At 38.9% G+C, this 24,366-nt stretch overlaps 1 protein-coding gene across 2 annotated transcripts in view; it reads right to left on the reverse strand.

The window, feature by feature from the left end:
• DIP2B (disco interacting protein 2 homolog B) overlaps nt 1-24,366 on the reverse strand; it is a 188,940-nt gene that overhangs the window by 52,273 nt on the left and 112,301 nt on the right. For both annotated transcript variants that reach the window (XM_063428160.1, XM_063428156.1), the window contains exons 3-7: nt 10,794-10,925; nt 5,135-5,260; nt 4,135-4,347; nt 1,626-1,802; nt 857-976 (exon numbers count right to left, since the gene is read on the reverse strand). In XM_063428160.1, the coding sequence (XP_063284230.1) occupies nt 857-976; nt 1,626-1,802; nt 4,135-4,347; nt 5,135-5,260; nt 10,794-10,925 (768 nt within the window). The remainder of the gene's footprint in view (nt 1-856; nt 977-1,625; nt 1,803-4,134; nt 4,348-5,134; nt 5,261-10,793; nt 10,926-24,366) is intronic.

The raw sequence follows: 24,366 nt of genomic DNA on the forward strand, positions 1-24,366 counted from the left end.
ACCACAGAAAGGCTTTTCAAAAATTATCTGCAAGCTTTAGACCACAGTCCTAAAAGACTACTTAAAATGTTTTTTGGAAATGATTATTCAAAAGTCACTTGTTCTGTGGACACTATCAACAGTACACACTTTAATTACAGAGTTACTGCCAGCACCATGACCACCACTTCACTGATTTGAAGTGGTCATGGTGTCTGTAGTTCGTATGTGCAGTGTTTCAAAATGGTTTCAGGCTGTGTTATCGTTGGCATCGGATTAAAGCACGCTGGCGCCACACGGCCAATGGTATCACTCCCCTCCTCCATTTTTTATGTTTGGATTTCAACTCATCAATATGCACCGTGTAATAAACAGACCCATAAGAGCTGGAAAAGGGTTTTTAGAATGACCAGATCCTCTGAAAAAAAACTTTTATATTCCTTCTGGAAGAATTATTATAATGTATCATAAGAAACAGTATACTGGTGTATTTCCAACATCTAGCATGTCTATAAAGAGCACAAGAGCAGTGGGGGGAAGAAGGGGGTATATGCTTTAAAGCAGTTTGGGATATACAGATGACTATTTACATAATCACTCAATTAAGTAAATAATAAGTACATTGACCGCAAAATAAAAATTTTTTTTTTGTAATTTTCCATAAAAATTTAACTTTTTTCCTCCCAAAAGTTTACCCAAAGATATTAAATCGTTTTAAACGCTTATCCAATGTTAGTACTGTAAAAAGCCAATAACATAAGGTTTGTTAGCCTTGTAGCACAATGTTACTTTGTTTTGTTTTGTTTTTTTAATCCAGATAATGAAGAGCATGACATTTTCACATAGCTGATGTAATCTAGCGAGTTTCATACAGTACCTTCCACAATCTCTTCAAAGTCATCAACAAAGAATTCTTTTAGCGGTGGCCTTTTTGGTCGCTTTAATGTGTTAAGTAACTGTTGTATTTTTGTGGACACACGACTATTCACAGCAACACCTGCAAATATTAGATTGAACAGGGCCATTTAATCAACAGCAGAATAATGATTTGTTACACAAAACAAGGCAGGGGATTGACTTGAAGCCATGACAAAACATCAAGTATAGGACCATCTCCAAGTAATGGATATTTTATGATAAGTTCCCATGTAAAACTGCCTCATCCCTACAAGTGAAGACATGTTGGAACTCAAAATATGGATGAAGCATGCTCGCAGGAACAAATGGATAAATCTTTTCTCCTTTCTTTTTTGTTGTTAAAATTTTACAATACTTAGAGCATCTGGAACTGTATGATGACATTTTGCATGCATCTCTTAATTGCCCATTTAAAAATAAAAAAATAAAAATACCTATAGATTAAATATAATAAGAGTCAAATTACTTTCTAAACCGGATTGTTTCTAAATTATATTAACGTTTACTAAATGTTTAACTGTGAGATGCAATGAATCACTGTCCAATACAAATATATTATTACTATTATTATTGTGGTTTACCACAGATCAGCTGCTTTATGATTAACAACATAGTCATTCATTTAAGCACCATTTGACGTGATTATTTTTAAGGTTCCATGAAGCATTCCTACCAATGTATACATAAAAATACATGGCACTTTATTTTGAATAAGAGAACTCTCTTACCATCCGCAGTGTCCATCAAACTAGATCTCCTGGCTGCTTTATGCATGCCCTTCACCAGGCCACCAGGGGGCAAGTCCATGCTTGCTGGCCGCATAGAGGATATGGATGAAGAGGAGGAGGAAGTGGTTGTGGTGGTGTTTGAAGTGGTAGTGACATCAGGTGGAGCAGAGAAACTTTCTGAAAATGGTAGCATGCAACAATGAGGTAAAGCTATATATATCATGCTCTGTTAACAGAAACGTCTCTATTCAAGAGTAGAGTAGCTGTTGCACAACCTGGGATCAAAGGTTAACATTTCTAAACAATTTTCTTGGCTTTATTACTGAAATATTTCACTTAATGTACATGGTATGCAAATATACAACTGTTTTATGTCATTTATATAGACAGTAATTTGATGTAAAGGACATAAAAGCAATACAAAACAGCTGTGGTGCTTGCATTTAAATTATTCTGATAATTTTATTCCATCAAATACCTTGTATTATTCAATCTATTTGACAGATAATTTTGTGGTTAAAATAAGCTACTTCATGGCTAGAATACAATATACAATATATAGATTCCCATTTGTGTAAAGTAAGACTATACAAGAGAAAAGTAGAAAAATTGGGAATGATTTAGAACATAAGTGTGAATGGTTTTTGTGCATGAGAAAAAAAAAGAGGGGGTGAAAGGAAGTGTAGCTTCTCAAAAGTTAATTACAAAAATCAAGCCAAATATAAAAAGTTAATTCTATATATACACACACAGATATTTTTTTTTGGTTAAAAAAAAAATAGTGAATCTCTATATTTTTACATAAACTGCACAGAGATCCAATGTCTTTCTGTGGCAACATGTTTAACCAAAGGAAAAGCAAGCTTCTAGAAATAAATATGTCAAATATTACATGTTTTCTTAATGGGATATGATATGGGTCCTAACATTAAACAGCTCTGGTCTGTTTAAGAATGAGTCGATGTGCTTATTTAAATACAGTGTTTATCACATTCTAATTCTTGGCGTTTATGGCTTGTTAGTTAAATAGGAGAGCATCTGCTCGTTGTTTTTGTGTTCAAAATGCACTTCAGAGTCATCATAAGACAATGTGAAAAACAGATTTGTTTACTTGAGAATACAACTCACAATTTTTTGACCCCCAACATGACTGCATGCATTTCACTATAGAATTCCACCATATTAAAGGTTACTCAAATTATGATATCCACTATAGCCAACTGTAGTGGTTATGAGACCAGAAGTAATCTGGCACAGTTCTAAGGTAATGGGGCAAACTGTTGAGCAATGGTTTTCTCCTTGTCTTGGTCCATACTGGGCTCCAAAGCTTCCTAGTGGTCTGCTGAAAATCCTCCTGCTTTGACAGAGCCACAGAAGCCAAAACCCGAGGCCATTTCCCATTTATTATCTAAGAATGTCAGCGAATATAATTCTGTGCAAAGAAAGTTACACAGAAATCAAATTGGCCAGCCCGGAACGCTTATTCCATACTGGCTGATGACACCCCAATGACGCTGCCCAAGGTGGAGTTAGACCTCTGTCAGCAGAGGAGTTAAACACTATATGTGCAGCGTTTCATAGCAAAACTATACACAAGGATTAGGGAAACAAAAGCCACTTCAAATCACCGAAGTGGTCATGGTGCTTGGAGTAATCCTTTAAATAGTACTGTATGTCTCAAACATTTTAGTATCTGAATAATAACCGATAACTCTACAAATTTAGGATGACCATATCTTACTTCAAAATGGCACAATAATTCAAATTTTACCTGCATAAAGATTACCAATATTTGGCAACTGGCTATCTAAACTTTGTTCACCAGCTGCTGTACTAAATTGTCCACCAGGCAAAGGCAGAAATCTAGAAGACTAAGGCTGGTTGCCGATTTTCTTAAAGATTGCCTAAAACCAGCGTCCACTACAGTATGCGTAACAAAGTAACACCTCACCTCTGGATCAAGACCCAAAACACTGTCCCTTATGCCATTTTCAGTGAATCCTTATTCGTCAGAAATGGCTCAGCTGCCCAACATGAGGGTTATTCATAAAACCAGGAACTATTGGATATTGACCAGGGAACTGCAAATTTTACAAAATCTAAGCAACCATTTTTCCTTTTTGTCTATTGGTCTCCGGTTTAATGAGTAACCCCACTTATGTTGGAGCACAGCCTTTCCCAATGCAATTATACTAATTTTTCAGTGAGTAAAGGATCATAAAGGTACAAAGAACATATTTAAGTATATCTTTGTTATAACCGAAAAAAGTTTTTATTAAAACTGAAGAATAGGTTGCCAAGCTTGAGGACCGGCACATTTGTTAAGTCCCTTTCCAAAAAATGTAACAACCATGAGTTTGCCAATATATTTTATGTAATAACTGTGCTCTATTCAAATAACAAAATGCTTATTATATACCATAACTTGAATGTTTACCTACATTAAATATATTTGCTGTTGAAGGTGTATTGTACTAAGCATGTTCTAAATAATATAGGCATTACCTACCTATATGAAGACTAGACAGGGCATCGGCTAATGAGCCACTAGTACTTTTGACTTCTCCATGTGACAATGTAGAGGAGGCAGAAGAGGATGTGGAAGATCCCTGAACAGACCTATTTATCCATGATTCTGCATTCTGTAAGCTCTGGGCCAGGACGGCAGACAGAGCAGCCTGACGTCTCAAGGAACCTTCATCCTCAGATGCAGATGATGTGTCTAGTTACCAAGAATAAAAAATAAAACAAAAAAATAAAAACGTTTTCTTCAGCAACAGAAAATACAATGGATGTACAGCAGATAAGATGAATCTCCAATAAAAACGTGTCCATTTGACTCCGTGTTTAGCAAGCTGTAGTCTTCAACACCTGTTGAAGTCCAGACTCATTATCCTAGACCAGCCTCTGACAATGTCAGTGCTCATCATATGTCTGACTGAGGATAAAGGTAGTTTTCGGTCAACTGCAAGAAGGCAGAAAGAAAACTAGATGGAAATTTATTGTTTCACCATTAACTATTAGATTAATTCATATCCCCAGATTTCACTGGGCAGCACCGTTCTATTTCCTGCTTCTGGGAATAACCAATAGAAAACTGTAGCTATAACCATAACATAATTGCCAGATTCAGCGATAATGTGGACCCAGATTATCCAACACACTGAGTATGTGCAATTGGTTAATATTTGGCAAGCAATGTGTCTGCACTGCTAATGTGTGGCTAAATCATAACAGCTGTCACTCTTATTTTTGCATAGTTGGATGTGACTTCTTTTCCAAAACGTTAAGGTGGAAATGCTTGACCAACACCAAAGGTAGAGCATTTAGATTTACTAAACATGTTCCAATCTGGATAGTGATGGCAAGTAGATCATTGAAGGCCTTTGTGTCCTGTTTAGAACGACTGTTCTGCATCAGTTTTATCTAGAATTATAGAGCTGCATCGGATGTAGAGCTCTTCTTAGTTTTATTGATAGAATTTAACGAAACACTACTTTACACAATACCTGGAGGTGTACACGCATCTGCTGGTGACTGTACAAAGGTTGACCTCCTTTTGGTTGGCATAGGCAAAGCCATCTTCTGTTCTTTGTGCTTGGCCAGAGCAGCCTGCACAGCCTCTGTGTGGATATCTGCAAATATACATTCCGTTTAGATTACTTAACAACATGATTTACAATCCTATCCCCACTATCCCCATCAAACCTTTGCAGATGAAGATTTAAAGGCTAATTTCCAAACCTGAAATATACAAAGTCATGGGACACAAACTATTATAAAAATGAAAGATACAAAGAGGAAACCTGGCCTGTTCTTTATTAAAGACTTGTTAAACACCACTTTCTGGACTGGGCATTACGTTTTGCAATTAATTTAACCATTTACCTTAAAGTGGCTGAGTCAACAAACTTACCTTTTGATCTAGTGTTTCCTCTTCCTCTTTCAGAATCTGTTCTTTTCTAATCTAGTTCTCTTTAAAACATAAGAAAGAAGGGCCTACTTTGTCTTGTGTATTTTTCCTATGCTTGGCATTCTTGACAAATGGTGGAGCTTAAAGCAGGATTCACCCTTTGTTAGCTTGACAAAGGAATTGGAGTTTGCCTCAAGGCCCACACTTGTCACTTTTGTCAGGCGTAGGAAAAATACATAGTCACTACTTTGTCTTGTGTTTTAAGGAGAACTACATTAGACACTAAGAAAAGAAGAACAGATTCTGAAAGAGGCAGAGAAGATTAAACAACAGGAGAAAGGCAAGTTTGAGGTGACAGAACCACTTTAAAAGGTATAGTTAATATCATGTTATTTCAGTGGAACACATGAAATTTAAAATATAAAAAGCAGAACAAATACAATGTGTATGTAAATATTGAAGAAAAAAAAAGTTATAGCAATTTTTATTTTTTTTAATGGTTAAAAAAGGCATCTCAATAAAGCTCAAAATAAACCAGGTAAGAGTCCCTGTGGTCTCCACTTTTGCAAATTATATGTATTTACGGATACATTTACGTTAAATATGTGAGCTACTAAAATGCCCCATAAACCCATCTTCAATTTGCCATTAAAAAACTAATTTTTGTATTTTCACATAACCAGCTAAAAATTGAATACGAAGGGGAACATTTTGAACTCAGGAGATAGTCTAGCACAATTTAGTGTTTTTGAGACTGTAGCACATAATAGGTTTACAATATTTACTGCTAAATTGTTATGTGCATGTAAAAAGAAAAAATAAATATGAAAATAAAATACCATCCATTTTGAAAGAAATTGGTGCTAAAATGGCTGTATAATAAGGCTCAAAATATACCATATCCATGAAATACCCCGTGATATCTACGTTCACAAATGGTATGCATTTATTGAGCAATTTTAATGGTCAAACTGCTACAATGCCCCCAAAATTAACAATAGGTCCATCAAATTAATTTAAAAAAATTCTAACTGTAAAAACTGAAATAGTCAGGACTCTTCGCAAGAGAGTGGCAAAGGCACACTTTGAGGGATTATTTATTCAGAAGACTTAGAGGAGCATAATAAAGTGCACATATCAGATTTGAAAAATGTCCTGTTAAAATGTAATGTACGTGTAAAATAAAATGCAAAAAAAATATTTTACCACCACAAATTTTCAAACAAAATGGTAAAAATAATGGTAACACGTTAAGGTACAATATACATCATGAGATACCCTGAAATGTCTACTTCTACAAATAGCAGGCCTTTGTGGTGAAGAGTTGAACAATCAAATGGCTATAAGCCCATGAAATCCGTCTCTCAAATTTTAACAGTAAAACAGTAAACGGAAATGGTCTCTTATAGGACGCTGTAGCTTCACAGGATAGTGGCAAAGGCATATATTGGGAGTATTGTTATATTTAGAAGATTGTTTCTCAATCAATATCTATCTGCTGGTGAGAGTAGTATTGAGGCAAAAATAAATAAAATAAATTATATGTGTGTGTTGTTCATTAGTGCTATAGACCATGTTGCATGTTATTTATTCATACATACATTTTATTACAAGCAAGGATTATTTTCTGCCACATTTTATAATAGGAATCTTTATTGAAGAGCAATTATACAGACATGACAATCAAAAAGTACAGACGACAAAGGATACATTGCAAAGCTTAACGAAGATGTGGAAAATGAAATGTCGATTTACACATCACTACATTTGAAAATGGGAGATAAAAAGGTGAATCTAATGTACACAAAATGTTTACTTTCAGGAAATAAAATAAATGTTACATACAATCTGCTCAAAGTTTGCAACCAGGTTTAGCCTTATAGGAGTCAATTCAAGGTACTAACTCACACCTATAAAGCACTGAACAACTCTAGCCCCTCTTATATCTCCTCACAGATCCATAGGTATGTCCCTTCTCGGTCTCTCCGTTCTGCCCGTGACCACCTCCTGTCCGTTGTCCGCACTCGTACGGCCAACTCGCGCTTGCAGGACTTCTCACGGGCGGCTCCCTTCCTATGGAATAGCCTGCCTACCGCCATCAGACTCTCCCCTAGTCTTGCATCTTTTAAGAAGTGCCTTAAAACCCATCTCTTTAGGAAAGCTTATGGCCTCCAAGACTAACCCTTACCTCACATACCTGTCTCTTTCCCTCTCCTAAAGGGCAGCCCACCTTATTTGATTGTAAATTCCTGTCCTAATGTGTTTTACACCCCACCTCCTATAGAATGTAAGCTCGTTTGAGCAGGGTCCTCTTCAACCTATTGTTCCTGTAAGTTTATTTGTAATTGTCCTATTTATAGTTAAATCCCCCTCTCATAATATTGTAAAGCGCTACGGAATCTGTTGGCGCTATATAAATGGCAATAATAAATAAATAAATAAATAGCCTTGAAATATATCTATACATACAGAACATACATATAGAGGCAAAAACTGTGTGTCTCATTTTGCAGCAGATATCAGTAACATACAAGCTAGTAACACAGTTTTATTGTCAAGTGTGCTCAGGGACCTGCCTTACGTAATGCAAAAAGGATCGTTGACGCTACCCAGGGAGGATTCAAGGAAATCCAGTTTTGTTGGTATAGCAATGTCAGACAGCTCAGTACATGTTCACATTAAAGGAATGACTAAGTACTTTTCAATATGTCTTCCTGAAGATACGGCTCAGGTGTTGCTGGTCAGAAATGGCCCACGATAGTGTGTGTTAAGCATAAGAAAGTAGGAGTAGTGAATGTGGCAATCCAGGTAAATAGCTAAGGACCATTAGGGGGATTGTATGCACCTTTGTGAGATATAAACAAACAAAAACAAACATGTCCATTAGAATTGTGCAAACATTTGTAACGGTTGGTTTGTTCGAATCAAAATCCTATTAATCCCCACACGAACAAATCAATTCATCCATGATTTACTTGTAGAATCTTATTCATCGACAAATACTAGAGGTAAATTATGGCCAAATCAATTTGTTGAGATGTGGATAAAAAATAAATAAATAAATAAAAATAGATTCTGATTTGTATTAACCGGCTTAATGTCAAAGGTTTATTGAAGTAGGCTCCGAGTTACCATTCTGCAACTACTGAAGCAATTGCAGTATCAGATGAATCCTACTAATGTGTGGAGACTTTGTATGCGGCAAAGGACTGAGTGTAGAAGCAATCTGTAAGACATGTAACAAGCTCAAGGTTCTCTCAGTCTTTAAAAGATTGTGATAGACTGCACTCTGGACACACAGAAAGCAGTAACCAACACTGTACCACTATTCTCAACAGTATGAGGGTATCCTTTAGAGCAGTGGTTCTCAAACTTTTTAGGTTCAAGGCGCCCTTAATATTTCAATATTTTTCCAAGGCGCCTCAAGTTAAAACGATTTCCTAGGTTGTATATATTTACAGCGCAGCAGCATATACTGGGCCCCTGTTTGGCAGAAATGCTTTCCGTTCAAGCGAAGATCCAGAACCTAATCTTGGGAGGGGTACTGGTAGATTATTTAAAGAAACAATCCAGGCACAATAACTACTACAGCACTTTGTATGGTGTCAGTAGTGCCGTAATGCCTTCCCAGAGTAAGTAGTCAAACTGTTTAAGTCAAAACTGGTAGTCAAACAGGTACAGTGTGTCTGTATGGGGGGAGGGGGAGGGGGGGAAGAAGGGCAGTGTGTGTGTGTGTGTGTGTGAGTATGGGGGGGCAGTGTGCGTGTGTATGGGGGGGCAGTGTGCGTGTGTATGGGGGGGCAGTGTGCGTGTGTATGGGGGGCGTTATTGTGGGTCTGTGGGGGTAGGAGGGCAGATAAATATATACTTTGATTTATTTTTTTGTTTAAAAAAAAAAAAAAAACTAAAAATATTTTTTATATCCCCCCCTCCCTGCGTACCTTTGCCTGGGAGGGGGGACAGCACTAATCACTGGTGGAGGAGCCCTGGTGGTCCAAGTGGTGAGTGAACTCTAGCAGCTCTAGCACTCTTGTGAGATTCAGAGCGTTGCCGTGCTAACTCCGAGCTTGTTAAAGGATAACTTGGCAGAGCAGCAGGTTAGAGCTCCCCCGGGTCCTCTCTCCCTCCCCTGCCGGCTGCAGCATTACACGTCTAGCAGGTCGGAGAGGGCGATCTCTCATCTCCCCTCCAGTTTTGTAGAACCAACAGGGTAGAGGGAGGTATGCTTCCTGGTGCTATGATTATATGATATGTTGTGGTGCTGCTCTATAGTTATATATATGTTGGGAACCGCTGCTCTATAATCTAGACTGAAGGGAAAAATGGAGACAAAAATAGCTGATCTAGAAAATTCTCTAATCTGCTAAAGCAACAACATTGCTATTGTAGCCAGCAACTGCCTGGATGTTCAGCAGTGGGTGTGAAACCTGTCCCAGGTTCTCTCTTGGCTGCACAGAGCGTCAGCCACAGGAATATGACATCACTCAGTATCCAGGCAGTCTTAAGCCCTGTAAATTGTAAGGAGCGGCTGGCTGCTGTCACTCTTCGGACCTACCTGTAACTAGCTGTCTGCCACAACTAAATGTGTGGCCCCCCGGGTGCCAGTCCAGCCCTGCATCTGCTGGAGACCCACTCCCTGCCCGGCAACAATCCCGCAAGGATGTCCTGCTGCTTGCGCACGGCAGGACTAGAATAATAATAAAATAAAACTTCCTGTCTAGAGATATAAATTCCACCTTTTGCACCTTTATTTATTTATTTCCTTGTAAATATAGTAGAATAAGAAGTGATGTGCAACATTCCAGCCATCCAAGCCATACAGAAAACAAATAGCTAGTTGATTAAAATAGTTTTGACCTCCAAACATGCTTAATCTGAAATTTTGCTTTTTAAATGCAATGGGCAAAATGCTTAAACACTGATAAAGCTGACAGGAAGGCATGACCAAAGACATTAATCGCTGTTGTAGCCAGTAGACTCGCTTAAGGAATAATTCAAACATAACATGTTCTGCAACAGACATCAAGCAAGGCAGAGACTGTAAGGTTTCTAAAATCTATGGTGCTTGCTTATATTGTCTCACTGAACATCTCCAAGTTTATTTGCAAGAAAGGAAAGGCAGGAAGAAAGCTTAGCAAGTTCTCATCACAGAGAATGTGTACACTAATTTTTACATTTGAGGTGGAGCTTCCTCTTTAAGATACATTTTTGTTTGACATCACATCCTCATTAAACGTTCAGTTTTCTGTGTGTACCTGAGCGATACCGTTCATCTCTGGCCCCTCCAGATCTGGCTCTATGATACTTAGAGGATGACTGTGCTGGAGCCGCAGGGGATCCTGATGAATTCTGGTTCCGATGATCTTTCTGTAGTGCTGGGTCAACACCTGCAAAAAATAAAGGGGGGTAATGTTTAAAATAACACATGTAGAATAGCTCAATTTACAGTTTTAGTTATGCCATTTGCCGTGGAAATGAATGGTGCAAACAAAGCTATATAGTCAACATACACAGATAACGAAAATTGAATTGCTGGAAGTTTCAATGGACATGCATGCCCGCGTGCATGAGGTGAAAAAAAAAAATCTTTAAAGCAAGAGCTTTTAAATCGGAGCCTGTTCTTTCAAAGATCCATACAATACCAGCAATGGAAAGTGCTATCAGACTAATTTCGAGATCAGACAATACGGATAGTGAGAACTACTGTAAGAAGGCTTTACCTACACAACAATCCCATCACTGGTCTGTCACTTGACCAGGTGAGAACAGGGATTTAATAACCTTCATGTCCCAGTCCACGAAACTTCACTGAAGCCAATTGATATGACAATGAACACAGTCTTCGTGTGATTCATGTTTTGCAGATGGCCTAATATATCTGCTTTTATTAAGGTTTTACTTTTTATTTAAGTTCTTATAGTACCCGGACACTTAACCTGGGGACTGCAGATTGCCTCTAAACTGCCTTTTCCCTGATTCTCTTTAAAAGAACACTCCAGACCCCTAAAGCAATGATGAAAAGCTTTATGTGTTAAGAGTGTGTTTTCTTTTTTTCAGTTTGCAAATAGTGCAGATTTCAATAGAAATTTACTCTCAAGTAAATTGACCTGGTTACTACCCCCTGGCTTCCAAGCAGACAACAGGTCATGTTACTTCCTGGTTTGGTTAGCTCAGTGGAAAACCGGCAATTGCTCATTGAGCTGCATTGGGAAGTCTGTGATTGGACAGCCAGAGAAAGTCTGGGTGGGGTTACAAGGAGAAGGCTTGCAAAGGCAGCAGAAAAGAGAACTGCAGGTTTTGCAAGCTGTTTTTAGATATACCTCCAATGAGGTATAAGCTTGTTAAATGCATGTACTAAACAGTGATTTTGATGTATTTTGTATTTGGGCAGTGAAGTGTTCCTTTAAGAATCAAGGGAAATGTAGCTCTGTAACGTGTGTTGCTCCAAATTAGCCATCACTACTATAGTATATAAAACATGCCATTTCAACTCATATTCTTGGATATGAATATGAGCAAATAGTGCAATATACTGGGTGCAAACCTTAAAGTAATGAGATTGGGAATGTAAGCTTCTGGAGCTGTTCATTCCAGGACACGAGTTAATTAAACTGCAGCGCAAACAAAAATCCACCCAAAACACACCAGGCGGTTTACAAGGGGATTCTGGTTTCATAACACATAAAAGTCAAATAAAAGCAAAGATGAAAATCATTCTTAAATAATTAAGAGCAGCAAGTCATGGTTAAATGAAAGCCAGAAGCTGAAAATCACTAAATATTTTGCATCAAATAAAAGAAACTCACCACAGGGCGGGGGAAGAAACATTAACACGAACAGACTTGTCTACAAGAAGAGTCTAATTAAAAAGGAAAATCATACTAGCTGGATGACAGTCCTCTGACGATTCACTGGAAAACCAGAAATAAGAGCATTCCTTTAGAATGTTAAGACAAAGATATATACGTAGTGACCTTGCAGAACCCCACACTTTTTTGCAAAGCCACTTTTGGATAAAACGATTAATTAGCATCTTTCCTGGGAGGCCAGTCAACAAGAGCAGCTGTTATAAACGCAGTGAAGATCAGAGAGCAAGCCATGTGTTTAGACCGATATGGACCCACGCGTTTCATATAGTATTGGGTGTACCACAATCAAGCACCCTTGGGTTAAAATGTCCTCAACACTTGTAAAGGCTTCTGAGCTTCGTGGTCTCCTTTAAATTTCTGCTTGGCACATGCCAAGATATTGTTCCAAGGTGGATTCACTGTATATCACTACTGGTGCTTAGAGTCTTCAGAAGATCTGCATATTCTATCCTTTACCTGCTCCTCTGGTTATAAATTCACACAGATCTGGTATCAAACACTTGGGTGCAGCACTTTCATAGGTCTGTCCAGCTGGTGTCATGAAGAATGTCAGACCTCAACCTTTTGGGCAGCTGCAGTTTACACCTTGGGAGAAGTAATTTGCAAAGCAGCCACCTGGTCTTCTCCATCAACCTTCATTAAACCCAATTGCCTTGACATAAGCACCTCTACAGCTTCAAGCTTCCAAAAACAATTTCATTTACACGTCCATGTTCTTAACCAGAAGGTTTATGTATTGCTTGGGCACTAATCTTCAGTGATAATGCCATGAATTAGCCGGGAACAAGTAAAATATATTCAGATGTATCATTACCTCTTTTCATGGCCATACTATGCCAAGCTAAGAAAGATGGTCCTAGGCCTAAATAAGGGGTGTAATACGAGGGACCTTAAATCTTAACATAGCTACTGCGGTTGTATAGACTGTAAGCTCGTTTGAGCAGGGTCCTCTTCAACCTATTGTTCCTGTAAGTTTTTGAAATGGTCTAATTTATTGTGAAATCTCCCCCTTTTATAATATTGTAAAGCGCTACGGAATATGCTGGTGCTATATAAATACCAGTAATAAAAATAATATATGGTATTACTACAGAATACAGCCAGGAAAATTAAATGATGGTATAAACTATCTTATGATATAGTTTACAAGCACTACACAGAAATGAACGATGAGTGCCAGTTACACCTTAGGTAATGGCTAAGCAACAGCATAAATTATCTTAAGTTGAATAGTTGCCGAAAAAATTTAATTTCAAAATAAATTGACAGGTCAGTGATCTGTTTTTAAGGCAGCATATTAAAACAAAACCAACTCGTGTGTTACTAATATAAATGGTCTTGCCTTTTTTTTTCTACTTCCATATATTGACTTATAAAATATGGACAATTAACAGTTTTTTGTTTTTTTTTTGTACTTTTGTACAAGAACACAATTAATGTGCTAATTTTCAAACAATTCTCAAGTATTCTCATATGTCTAAAATTCTATGCAGGCCTGAAAGTCAAGTCATCAGTTACATCACTCCCACATCCAGCAGCCTTTGATACAAATTAAAATATATATATGTATTTATTATTATTTTTTATTTTATTTTTAAAGTACAACTAATTTAGCTACTATGTGTCATTACCTCAGAAGCAACAGTTCCTCTTTGGAAAATTGCACATCACATCCATACATTGTTTAATACAGCTGTGCAAATATTTGGTTTTCGACTGCTGAGTTAAATTGACAACCGATAAAACAATTCAGGTCAAAATAGTACATTTTCAAACATTTTATCAACTTGCCTGCAGCTGGATTTTTTTTTTTTTTTTTATATACGTCTGTCATGTTACGATATATTCATGTTATACTGAGTTGTTGTGAATGTAAGAGTAAATATTCCACACCAAAATCATACAAATATATATATTATATAAAATGATTATACCTTGCTTTGTGCACAGAGGTGCAGTCATGTTGGAATATAAAATCACTTTCCCCACAGTGTTTCCACAAAGTTGGAAGCATAGCATTGTGTGAAATGTCTTGATTTGCTGAAGCATTTGGATTTACCTTCACTGAAAAGGGCCTAGCCAAACTCCTGAAAAAAGTCCCCATCCCATTACCGATCCTCCAAACCTTACTACTGGCACAATCCAGTGAGGCAGGTAACATTCTCCTGGCATCTGCCAAACCCAGCCTGTGAGTGCAGATCAGATATTAAATATGCCAAGTTCCCTTCTGCACGAGAGGTATAGCAACCTGGACAATTGTTTCAGCCTTCTTTCGACCTAATCAGTGAGGTGTAGTTGATGCACGGGGTCCACTGGTGTATTACCCTTTAAACTTCAGTCCAGCCCAACTAAATGCATTGCAACAAAAACATAGAATATGAGACATTTGATTAAGGGCAAAAACTCAGAAATCTTAATAGCTTGCCCTTTGTCCCCGCTCAGATCTAAAAAAAAATGTTCGAGATCACTTGTGCCATTACAGACTGAGTCTATACCATTTGCATATCAGGCTGAACCAACCCACCAGAGCAGTTCAGATCTCTTATGAAGAGGGAATTTGTCTGTATTTCGGATATTTAGGACAAGCTATTGAATTTTCTCTGAGATTTTGCACACTCTCATATTCTTGGGTTCTGGTGTCTAGAGGCTTTCCCTGCAGGCTGAGCTCTGTAAAGGCTGACTTTTTGAAATACATTTGGACAGCCATTAGAGGTACTTCCTGGTTTCAGTCATCCAAAGATCACAGAATTTATGTTCAGCATATCCACTGTATGCAAACACTGAATGCTCCCCCGCTTCTTTATGAGAAGATTCTGTTTGGAGCAGCACCCTTCGGGGAAGCATCAGGGAGGCAAGGCAGTCACATGGATAATGGCTCACCAGGGGAGTCAAGTTAAGTAAAATTATATATTTTTCTGTAATTTCATTTGATTTGCATTCTTAACTCTATAGTGTTTGTTACTGTATATTATATATTAAATAAACAATTAAGAGGGTTCAGGTCTATCTCTAGCTGATGTACTCTCTAGAGGGGATACTTAGTAAGGCAAAAACAGGTGCTATTCTGGGGTAAAGTGCTAAATAAGGACAGATTACCACGGAAACCAGTGATAAATTATATATTTTCTAAAAGTAGACATGCTAATGTAAACACCCACCCAACAAAGTAATTAACTGTCATTACATACCTATAGTGCTCCATCAAGCGGGAGCTGCATTTTTTCAAAGAAAATGTATGATTCATTGAACAATAACTACCTGAAACAGGTTCTCCTGCTCTCCCCTGTCACTCAATCACTGGCATAGACTTGCATGTGGATAATTAATTGAAAGGTGGGGAAAGACATTTATTATTTTTTTCTTTTAAAACCACGTTTGATATTAATTCTGCTAGCACAATCTAAATTTGACAATTTATACATTTATGAATGGAAAATTATGTCTTACATTTCAGAAAGGAAATCTGGAGACATTGGCATATTTTGCTGGTTTAATTTAAGGAACACTGTAGGATCAGGAACACAACCATGTATTCCTGACCCTAGAGTGCAGAACCCACCATTGAATCAATGCATCTCTATGACGAAAGTTCAGCGTTCCAATGCAGAGCGTGGGGATGCTGAACAGCAGTGTTGCCTACTGTGCAGCACTGAGCCATGAATCACCTCCAGTGGCCATCTGAGTGGCAGCCACTTGGAGGTATCCCTAGGGGCAATGTAAACACTGCCTTTTCAGAGAAAAGGCAGTGTTTGCATAGAAAATGCTTGCATATAATGATTATACTCACCAGAACAACTACATTAAGCTGTAGTTGTTCTGGTGAGTATAGTGTCCCTTTAATAAATGCAGTCCAGAAACAAAAATAGAATTTTGTGGGCAAAAACTGCATTTGTTTATTGTAATTGGTAAACTCTAGAATGTAATCTCATTGAGCAGGGCCCTCCACCCCCTCAGTTCCTGTACGTACAGTTGTCTGGTTACAATTACATGTCTGTTAGCCCACCCATATTACAGCGCTACGGAATCTGATGGCGCTATATAAATAATAATAATAATAATAATATCAGACTGTTTTATATTTTTTACTACTGAAAATACATTTATTGAGAAAAAAAAAACAACAACCTCAAAGCAGACAGATCAACTTTAAAAAAAATGCTCTGTGTGTGTCAAGCAAACACTACATTGCTCAAGGTTATATGTCTGATTAGTGAAAGAAAGTATGAGGTCCATATTTCTAATTCTTTTTTTTTTTTCTTTCAGTCATATACATGACTCACACCCAATGCAACCTTTCAATGTTTTTGAAATCTGAGGCATTTTTATTGTCGTTTCTCTGCTATCAGAATAAATGATTCTGTTTCATTTTTTTGACACTTGAATCAGGGATTCTGTATGATACATTGTTGCCATTGAATAAAAGATTTTACCATGGATTGGCGCTATAACAAACACCACCAACAAAAGAAAACCTTGAATTAGGATTAGTATTATAAAATAATATTAGTATTAGTTTCGATGTAGAATATTTTAGAATAATTAACGGAAGCAAAGCTGTCATGCATGGACAAATGGCATTATCAAAGAGTGGTTGCAAATTGTTAAATGAGTACTTTTGGCTTCCAGTAGCAACTGTTTCAACTTATATTAAATTATAATTTGTTATTTAAAAAAAGTAATGCTAAAGTTTGACAGTTTTAGCATTTTGCTGCATTAACAAAATTGATACGCTTGAATGATACATAAGTCAGTCTGAGTAACTATTCTAATGCTCATTTGCCAGTAACCCACCCCAAACAATCTACCATTGTACTAGTTTCTATATAATTTTCTACGACAGCATGGGTCACAAGAAAAAAAACTCTTAGATTAACTTGAGAAAGCGCAAACTTAGTGACGACCAATCTATTCTTCATTTTGAAATTAAGTGTAAAAGATAGACTGAAGCTAGTCAGAGCGTAAAGGTTAATTGCTGAGGGAAGAAAAAATAAAAATGACATTACATTTTTACAAGTTTTGAACACTTTGTTCAAATGTTGTAGTTGAAGGACCACTATAGGCACCCAGACCACTTCAGCTCAATGAAGTGGTCTGGATGCCAGGTCCCCCAGAGAAACTGCTATGTTTACACTGCAGGGTTAATCCAGCCTTTAGTGGCTGTCTTCCTGACAGCCGCTATAGGCGCTTCCCCGACACTTAATGTGAAAATCGCATTGAGCACACAGAACGTCCACAGGAAAGCACTGAGAAATGCTTTCCTATAGGCGTTTTTAATGTGCGTGGCTCTGGCCGCGCATGCACATTCGGCTCCACTCGGGAGCTGACGTCAGAGGGGGAGGAGAGGTGCCGGATAAAGGTAAGTGGCTGAGGGGGAGGGGAGGGACCTAAGGATTATATATATTAAAGGGGTTGGTCCTATATAAAGTGACAGCACAGGGGGTAACCCTAAGTAGATAAATACGAAAGGAGAGAGAAGAGGCTGTCTCTAAATCGTGTATGGAAAATCGTTAAAAAAATCATTAGAAAAAATATGTTGTTTAATAAGATACTAAAGACACACACAATGACTGACGAAGTTGCTAGTCACTCCTGACTCAGTAGTGGATACCTGAGGCAGACACGGTGGCTGCAGCTAGACAAACTACGTGAAGATGGGTACAGACGGGAAGACAATAGACAGAACATAAATGGACAAGAGACAGGGCAAGAACCACACTACACTAGTAAGTTAGTCCCCACCTTAGGAGTAGTACAATGCATACGATATGATTGCCTTGTTACGATTGACTGGCAGGATCGTAATGTGTGAATGCAGAGTAACTAAAGTCTCGAACAGAAATGCCAGTATGGCTGCAATATGCCAGAAATACCCCTACCTCTGAGAGGATAGGGGAAATCTGTAGTCAATACCGGGTATAGGGTGGGAACTTAGTTATAGGTGGGTGCGCTGTGCAACATATAAAGGTTAAAAAACTTATATCCTCTAAGGGAAAGTAAAGTTTGTGATCAACTCTGGCGTTCCTATATTAATAGAGGGTATAGTGGTAGGTCAGCATCCCGGTATGCAACTGGTAAACTGTATGTGACAGTGTCTGTATAGGGATATATCCTGATATGCAGCTTGTGAAATACATATAGCAGTGTCTGTATATAAATATACAATTAAGGTGCTCGTGGTTACAGTGTCGTCTTATACCAGTATCCTGAACTTTGCCTCAAAGGGCACGAGGCTTCTCGTAAGGTTATGGTAGTGCTCGATGTACTGGGCACACATAAGCGCCTTGTAGACTTTGCCAATGAGAAGCATTCGAGTGGTTGGTGAATTAACCAAAGATATCCTGTGCCTACGTGGGCACCTAAATGGTTGGCCGAAATAATATTTGTTGTAACGGGCTATTCACGGCTATGCCTTGGTGGGCACCTAGCTCTTGCCGTGCCGATTACCAAACCATATAGTTAACGAAAGATATCACCTGTGCCTTCGTGGGCACCTAAACGATAAACAATATTCTGCTAACAGTTTCGCCAGACATATAGGTTGACAAAAGATATCACCTGTGCCTTCGTGGGCACCTAAATGGTTAACAATATTCTGCTACCAATATTAGCAGACACATAAGTTGACGAAGGGTATCACCTGTGCCTACAGGGGCACAACAAACCACATAGTAAACGGTAGATATCACCTGTGCCTTCGTGGGCACCTAAATGGTTAACAGAATTCTACTGCCTATATTGACAGACAAATAAGTTCACGGAGTGCATCACCTGTGCCTCCGTGGGCACCGAACTGGTTAACAGAAAGCTGTATATTAACAGACCCTCCAGATAGCAAAAGAGAACGAAAACTCCTGTGTCTAAGTCGGTACCTAAACGGTTAACAAAATTGCTGCTTCCTATTGATGGCTATACTCAGCTGTGCCTTTGTGGGCACCTAGCTCTGACCGTTCAATTTGACAGACCATCTAGTAAACAGGGGATATCCTGTGCCTTCGTGGGCACCTAAATGTATGATAAGATACTACTTGCTATTAGCAGCTATTCTAAGCTGTGCCTTCGTGGGCACCTAGCTCAAGCTGTACAAATTAACAGACTAGGATGCTGACTGGAACCTATGATCAGAGTCCAATGATCCTCGGTGTAACTGAGCGTAAATAGCTCAAATTGCTCAGATATTATGAGATTTATCGTGTAAGGTCACACGAGCAGTAAATAAAATAAAAGTTGATAACACCGGGTCAGATATCGGACCCGGTGTTATCAACTTTTATTTTATTTGTTAATTTGTACAGCTTGAGCTAGGTGCCCACGAAGGCACAGCTTAGAATAGCTGCTAATAGCAAGTAGTATCTTATCATACATTTAGGTGCCCACGAAGGCACAGGATATCCCCTGTTTACTAGATGGTCTGTCAAATTGAACGGTCAGAGCTAGGTGCCCACAAAGGCACAGCTGAGTATAGCCATCAATAGGAAGCAGCAATTTTGTTAACCGTTTAGGTACCGACTTAGACACAGGAGTTTTCGTTCTCTTTTGCTATCTGGAGGGTCTGTTAATATACAGCTTTCTGTTAACCAGTTCGGTGCCCACGGAGGCACAGGTGATGCACTCCGTGAACTTATTTGTCTGTCAATATAGGCAGTAGAATTCTGTTAACCATTTAGGTGCCCACGAAGGCACAGGTGATATCTACCGTTTACTATGTGGTTTGTTGTGCCCCTGTAGGCACAGGTGATACCCTTCGTCAACTTATGTGTCTGCTAATATTGGTAGCAGAATATTGTTAACCATTTAGGTGCCCACGAAGGCACAGGTGATATCTTTTGTCAACCTATATGTCTGGCGAAACTGTTAGCAGAATATTGTTTATCGTTTAGGTGCCCACGAAGGCACAGGTGATATCTTTCGTTAACTATATGGTTTGGTAATCGGCACGGCAAGAGCTAGGTGCCCACCAAGGCATAGCCGTGAATAGCCCGTTACAACAAATATTATTTCGGCCAACCATTTAGGTGCCCACGTAGGCACAGGATATCTTTGGTTAATTCACCAACCACTCGAATGCTTCTCATTGGCAAAGTCTACAAGGCGCTTATGTGTGCCCAGTACATCGAGCACTACCATAACCTTACGAGAAGCCTCGTGCCCTTTGAGGCAAAGTTCAGGATACTGGTATAAGACGACACTGTAACCACGAGCACCTTAATTGTATATTTATATACAGACACTGCTATATGTATTTCACAAGCTGCATATCAGGATATATCCCTATACAGACACTGTCACATACAGTTTACCAGTTGCATACCGGGATGCTGACCTACCACTATACCCTCTATTAATATAGGAACGCCAGAGTTGATCACAAACGTTACTTTCCCTTAGAGGATATAAGTTTTTTAACCTTTATATGTTGCACAGCGCACCCACCTATAACTAAGTTCCCACCCTATACCCGGTATTGACTACAGATTTCCCCTATCCTCTCAGAGGTAGGGGTATTTCTGGCATATTGCAGCCATACTGGCATTTCTGTTCGAGACTTTAGTTACTCTGCATTCACACATTACGATCCTGCCAGTCAATCGTAACAAGGCAATCATATCGTATGCATTGTACTACTCCTAAGGTGGGGACTAACTTACTAGTGTAGTGTGGTTCTTGCCCTGTCTCTTGTCCATTTATGTTCTGTCTATTGTCTTCCCGTCTGTACCCATCTTCACGTAGTTTGTCTAGCTGCAGCCACCGTGTCTGCCTCAGGTATCCACTACTGAGTCAGGAGTGACTAGCAACTTCGTCAGTCATTGTGTGTGTCTTTAGTATCTTATTAAACAACATATTTTTTCTAATGATTTTTTTAACGATTTTCCATACACGATTTAGAGACAGCCTCTTCTCTCTCCTTTCGTAAGGATTATATAGTGTCAGAAAACCAAGTTTGTTTTCCTGACACTATAGTGATCCTTTAATGTTAATAGTAAGATTAAAATCAACTGTACAAAAATATAATGTTACATATTGTCTACCAGATTTTGAATGCATTTATTGTGCCTCATAAAACTGAGAATTCTACACTCTGCACTTCCAGAGCAGAAACAGCCTAGCAAACGGACATGAAATAAAATATAAATGTATAGAATATCTAAGAAAACCTAGGAACCTGGTAATTCAGTGAGTACTAGGGTTTTGTTAATTCCTCACCGTTTATTTATTTATTTTTTTTAAATCTAGATTATCTAGTAATTCTAGTAACCGAGAAATCCCCATTTTTTTTAATTTTTTTTTTTTTTTTAACTGTCCTGGGGGGGGGGGGGGGGCAGCGTTTCTATTAAAATAGGTGGTGGTAAGAGGAATTGTATCATTCTTTTTGGGCCTAGTACAGACAAAGAAATGATTTTAACCCTTGCAACCATTGAATCGAGTCATTTGCACACATGGAGTGGCCTTGTTCGTGACAACCCATTTTAATCAGGGTGGCATAGTCTGCAGATAATGTGACAGTCTCTGCAGCTATCCTTGCATACTGATGAGATTCTCTATCGTTTTCACAAGAAACTGAATACTTGAAGCTTGGAATGGCCCTGGTTTTTCTCAACATAGGTGATGACATTAACTGATCAGAAGCTGCCTCCAGAAAAACACAATTAGATAACTCTCCAAAAGCATGTGAGAGTCTACAGATGTTGAGAACTATTACTTTAAAGAGCGAAAAAAATGGTTACATCATTTCATTACAGGGATCTTGTTCCCACAGAACTGATATGGCAGTTAATCAATGGAGAGTCTGGGACAAATTTTCAGGAAAGTATGGGGATGATTACAAATGTTTAGTGAGCAGCTGGAATATACCAAATGCCAAGATAATTTTAAAGCTACCATACGTCACTGAATAATGAATAAACATAACTACATCTATTGAAACAAGCGAGTTTAAGGAGTGTGAAAACTAAAACCAATATGTCATAACCCAGCAGTTTAACACACGCTAGTACAACATTTAATTTTACCATCATTATTAATATACCATTTGAGCATTGAGATATATGCTTTGATGTCAATTGACAATTGTATTCAGTACATTCAAAATAACTCAGTGGCGAACTTCTAGCAACATCATTCATCATATGCAAGTGTATTCAGCAGACTGGACAGAAGCCCTAACAAGTGTTTATTAGGTATAGAATGAAGTACTGTTTATCCATATTTGTCTCTGGCTTTATGACCAATTCTGTTGCAGTTGATTTTTCTGTTCTGAATTTTTCCTCGTTTTCCTTGTAAACCGTCCAATGTTCTGCATTCATTTGAATCCTGACATTTTTTCAGCAGCAATAATTGTGACGGAGCTCCTGTACTCTGACTGACTACCTCCGCCAGGTCAGTTTCCTACCTTGCGATGTTTCAGCCCCAGTCGCCAAAGCCTGACTGGGGTCAACTGAGAACTTCTTCCACCTGGACCATGCTCTTCCAGTCAGGTATTGCCCCCACTGCGTTTGCCTCTTCAGCTTCTTTTCCAGGCAGGTATCCACATCTCTGCCTGCACTGTGACCAGCTACTTACTTTACAGGCCAAGTTCTTTTTAACTTGTCCAGGAATCAAGGGACCAGAAGTCAGACAACAGTTCTGAAGACTGTTACTGGGATTCCCAAATAACAAACCAGGACACACAGTTCAAGATAGAACTAACAAACTCAGCTTTAATTTTACTCTGGACTAGCCTATACACTCATTGCATCAAACCTATGGTGACAAACTCAAAATCCAATACAAATAAAATCATATGGGGAAAGATACAGGAAATCATAATAACACAATAACATATTTATAAAGGGGTAAGAAAGAAAATAACCAAGTAAAAAAAATCTCCCCTGCATGCAGAAACCATAATAAACAAATGTACCGGAACATGCAAATTATCGAGTCTTGCTATTCAGGTAGTGCACATTACAGTTGCTACCAACAGATGACACTGTACAGGCTCAACAGCCAAATTCACCTAGTTTGTAGAAAGCAGCAGCAGACAGGAGAGCACACAAAACATTTAACAAATAATACACACCCTGCACCTATAATGGGCACTTAAACAACAGAGACATCAAGTAAATTACAAGAGGTGTCAAAAATACACAGACAGACAGTTCCATAACAGCAAATCCAGTCACATATACCGTATATACTCGAGTATAAGCCGACCCGAATATAAGCCGAGGCCCCTAATTTTTCCCCAAAAAACTGGGAAAACTTATTGACTCGAGTATACGACTAGGGTGGGAAATGCAGCAGCTACTGGTAAATTTCTAAATAAAATTAGATCCTAAAAAAAATATATTAATTGAATATTTATTTACAGTGTGTGTATAATGAATGCAGTGTGTGCGTATGAGTGCAGCGTGTGTGTATGAGTGCAGTGTGTATGAGTGCAGCGTGTGTATGAGTGCAGTGTGTGTGTGTATGAATGCAGTGTGTGTGTGTATGAATGCAGTGTGTGTGTGTATGAATGCAGTGTGTGTGTATGAGTGCAGTGTGTGTGTGTATGAATGCAGTGTATGAATGCAGTGTGTGCAGGGCCGGTGCAAGGATATTTGCCCCCCCCCCCATATGTCCTGACCTCCCCTCCTCCTCCCTCAGTGGTCCTTACCTCCCCACCCCCGTGTTCCTTCACCCCCCTCCCCCAGTGGTCCTGACTCTCCCCTCCCCTAGTGGTCCTTACTTCCCCCTCCCCTCCCCTAGTGGTCCTTACTTCCCCCTCCCCTCCCCTAGTGGTCCTTACTTCCCCCTCCCCTCCCCTAGTGGTCCTTACTTCCCCCTCCCCTCCCCTAGTGGTCCTTATCCCCCCCTCCCTCCCATAGTGGTCCTTATCCCCCCCTCCCTCCCATAGTGGTCCTTATCCCCCCCTCCCTCCCATAGTGGTCCTTATCCCCCCCTCCCTCCCATAGTGGTCCTTATCCCCCTCCCTCACATA

The sequence above is a fragment of the Pelobates fuscus genome, chromosome 1, assembly GCF_036172605.1.
Source record: "Pelobates fuscus isolate aPelFus1 chromosome 1, aPelFus1.pri, whole genome shotgun sequence".
NCBI classification, from domain to species: Eukaryota; Metazoa; Chordata; class Amphibia; order Anura; family Pelobatidae; genus Pelobates; species Pelobates fuscus.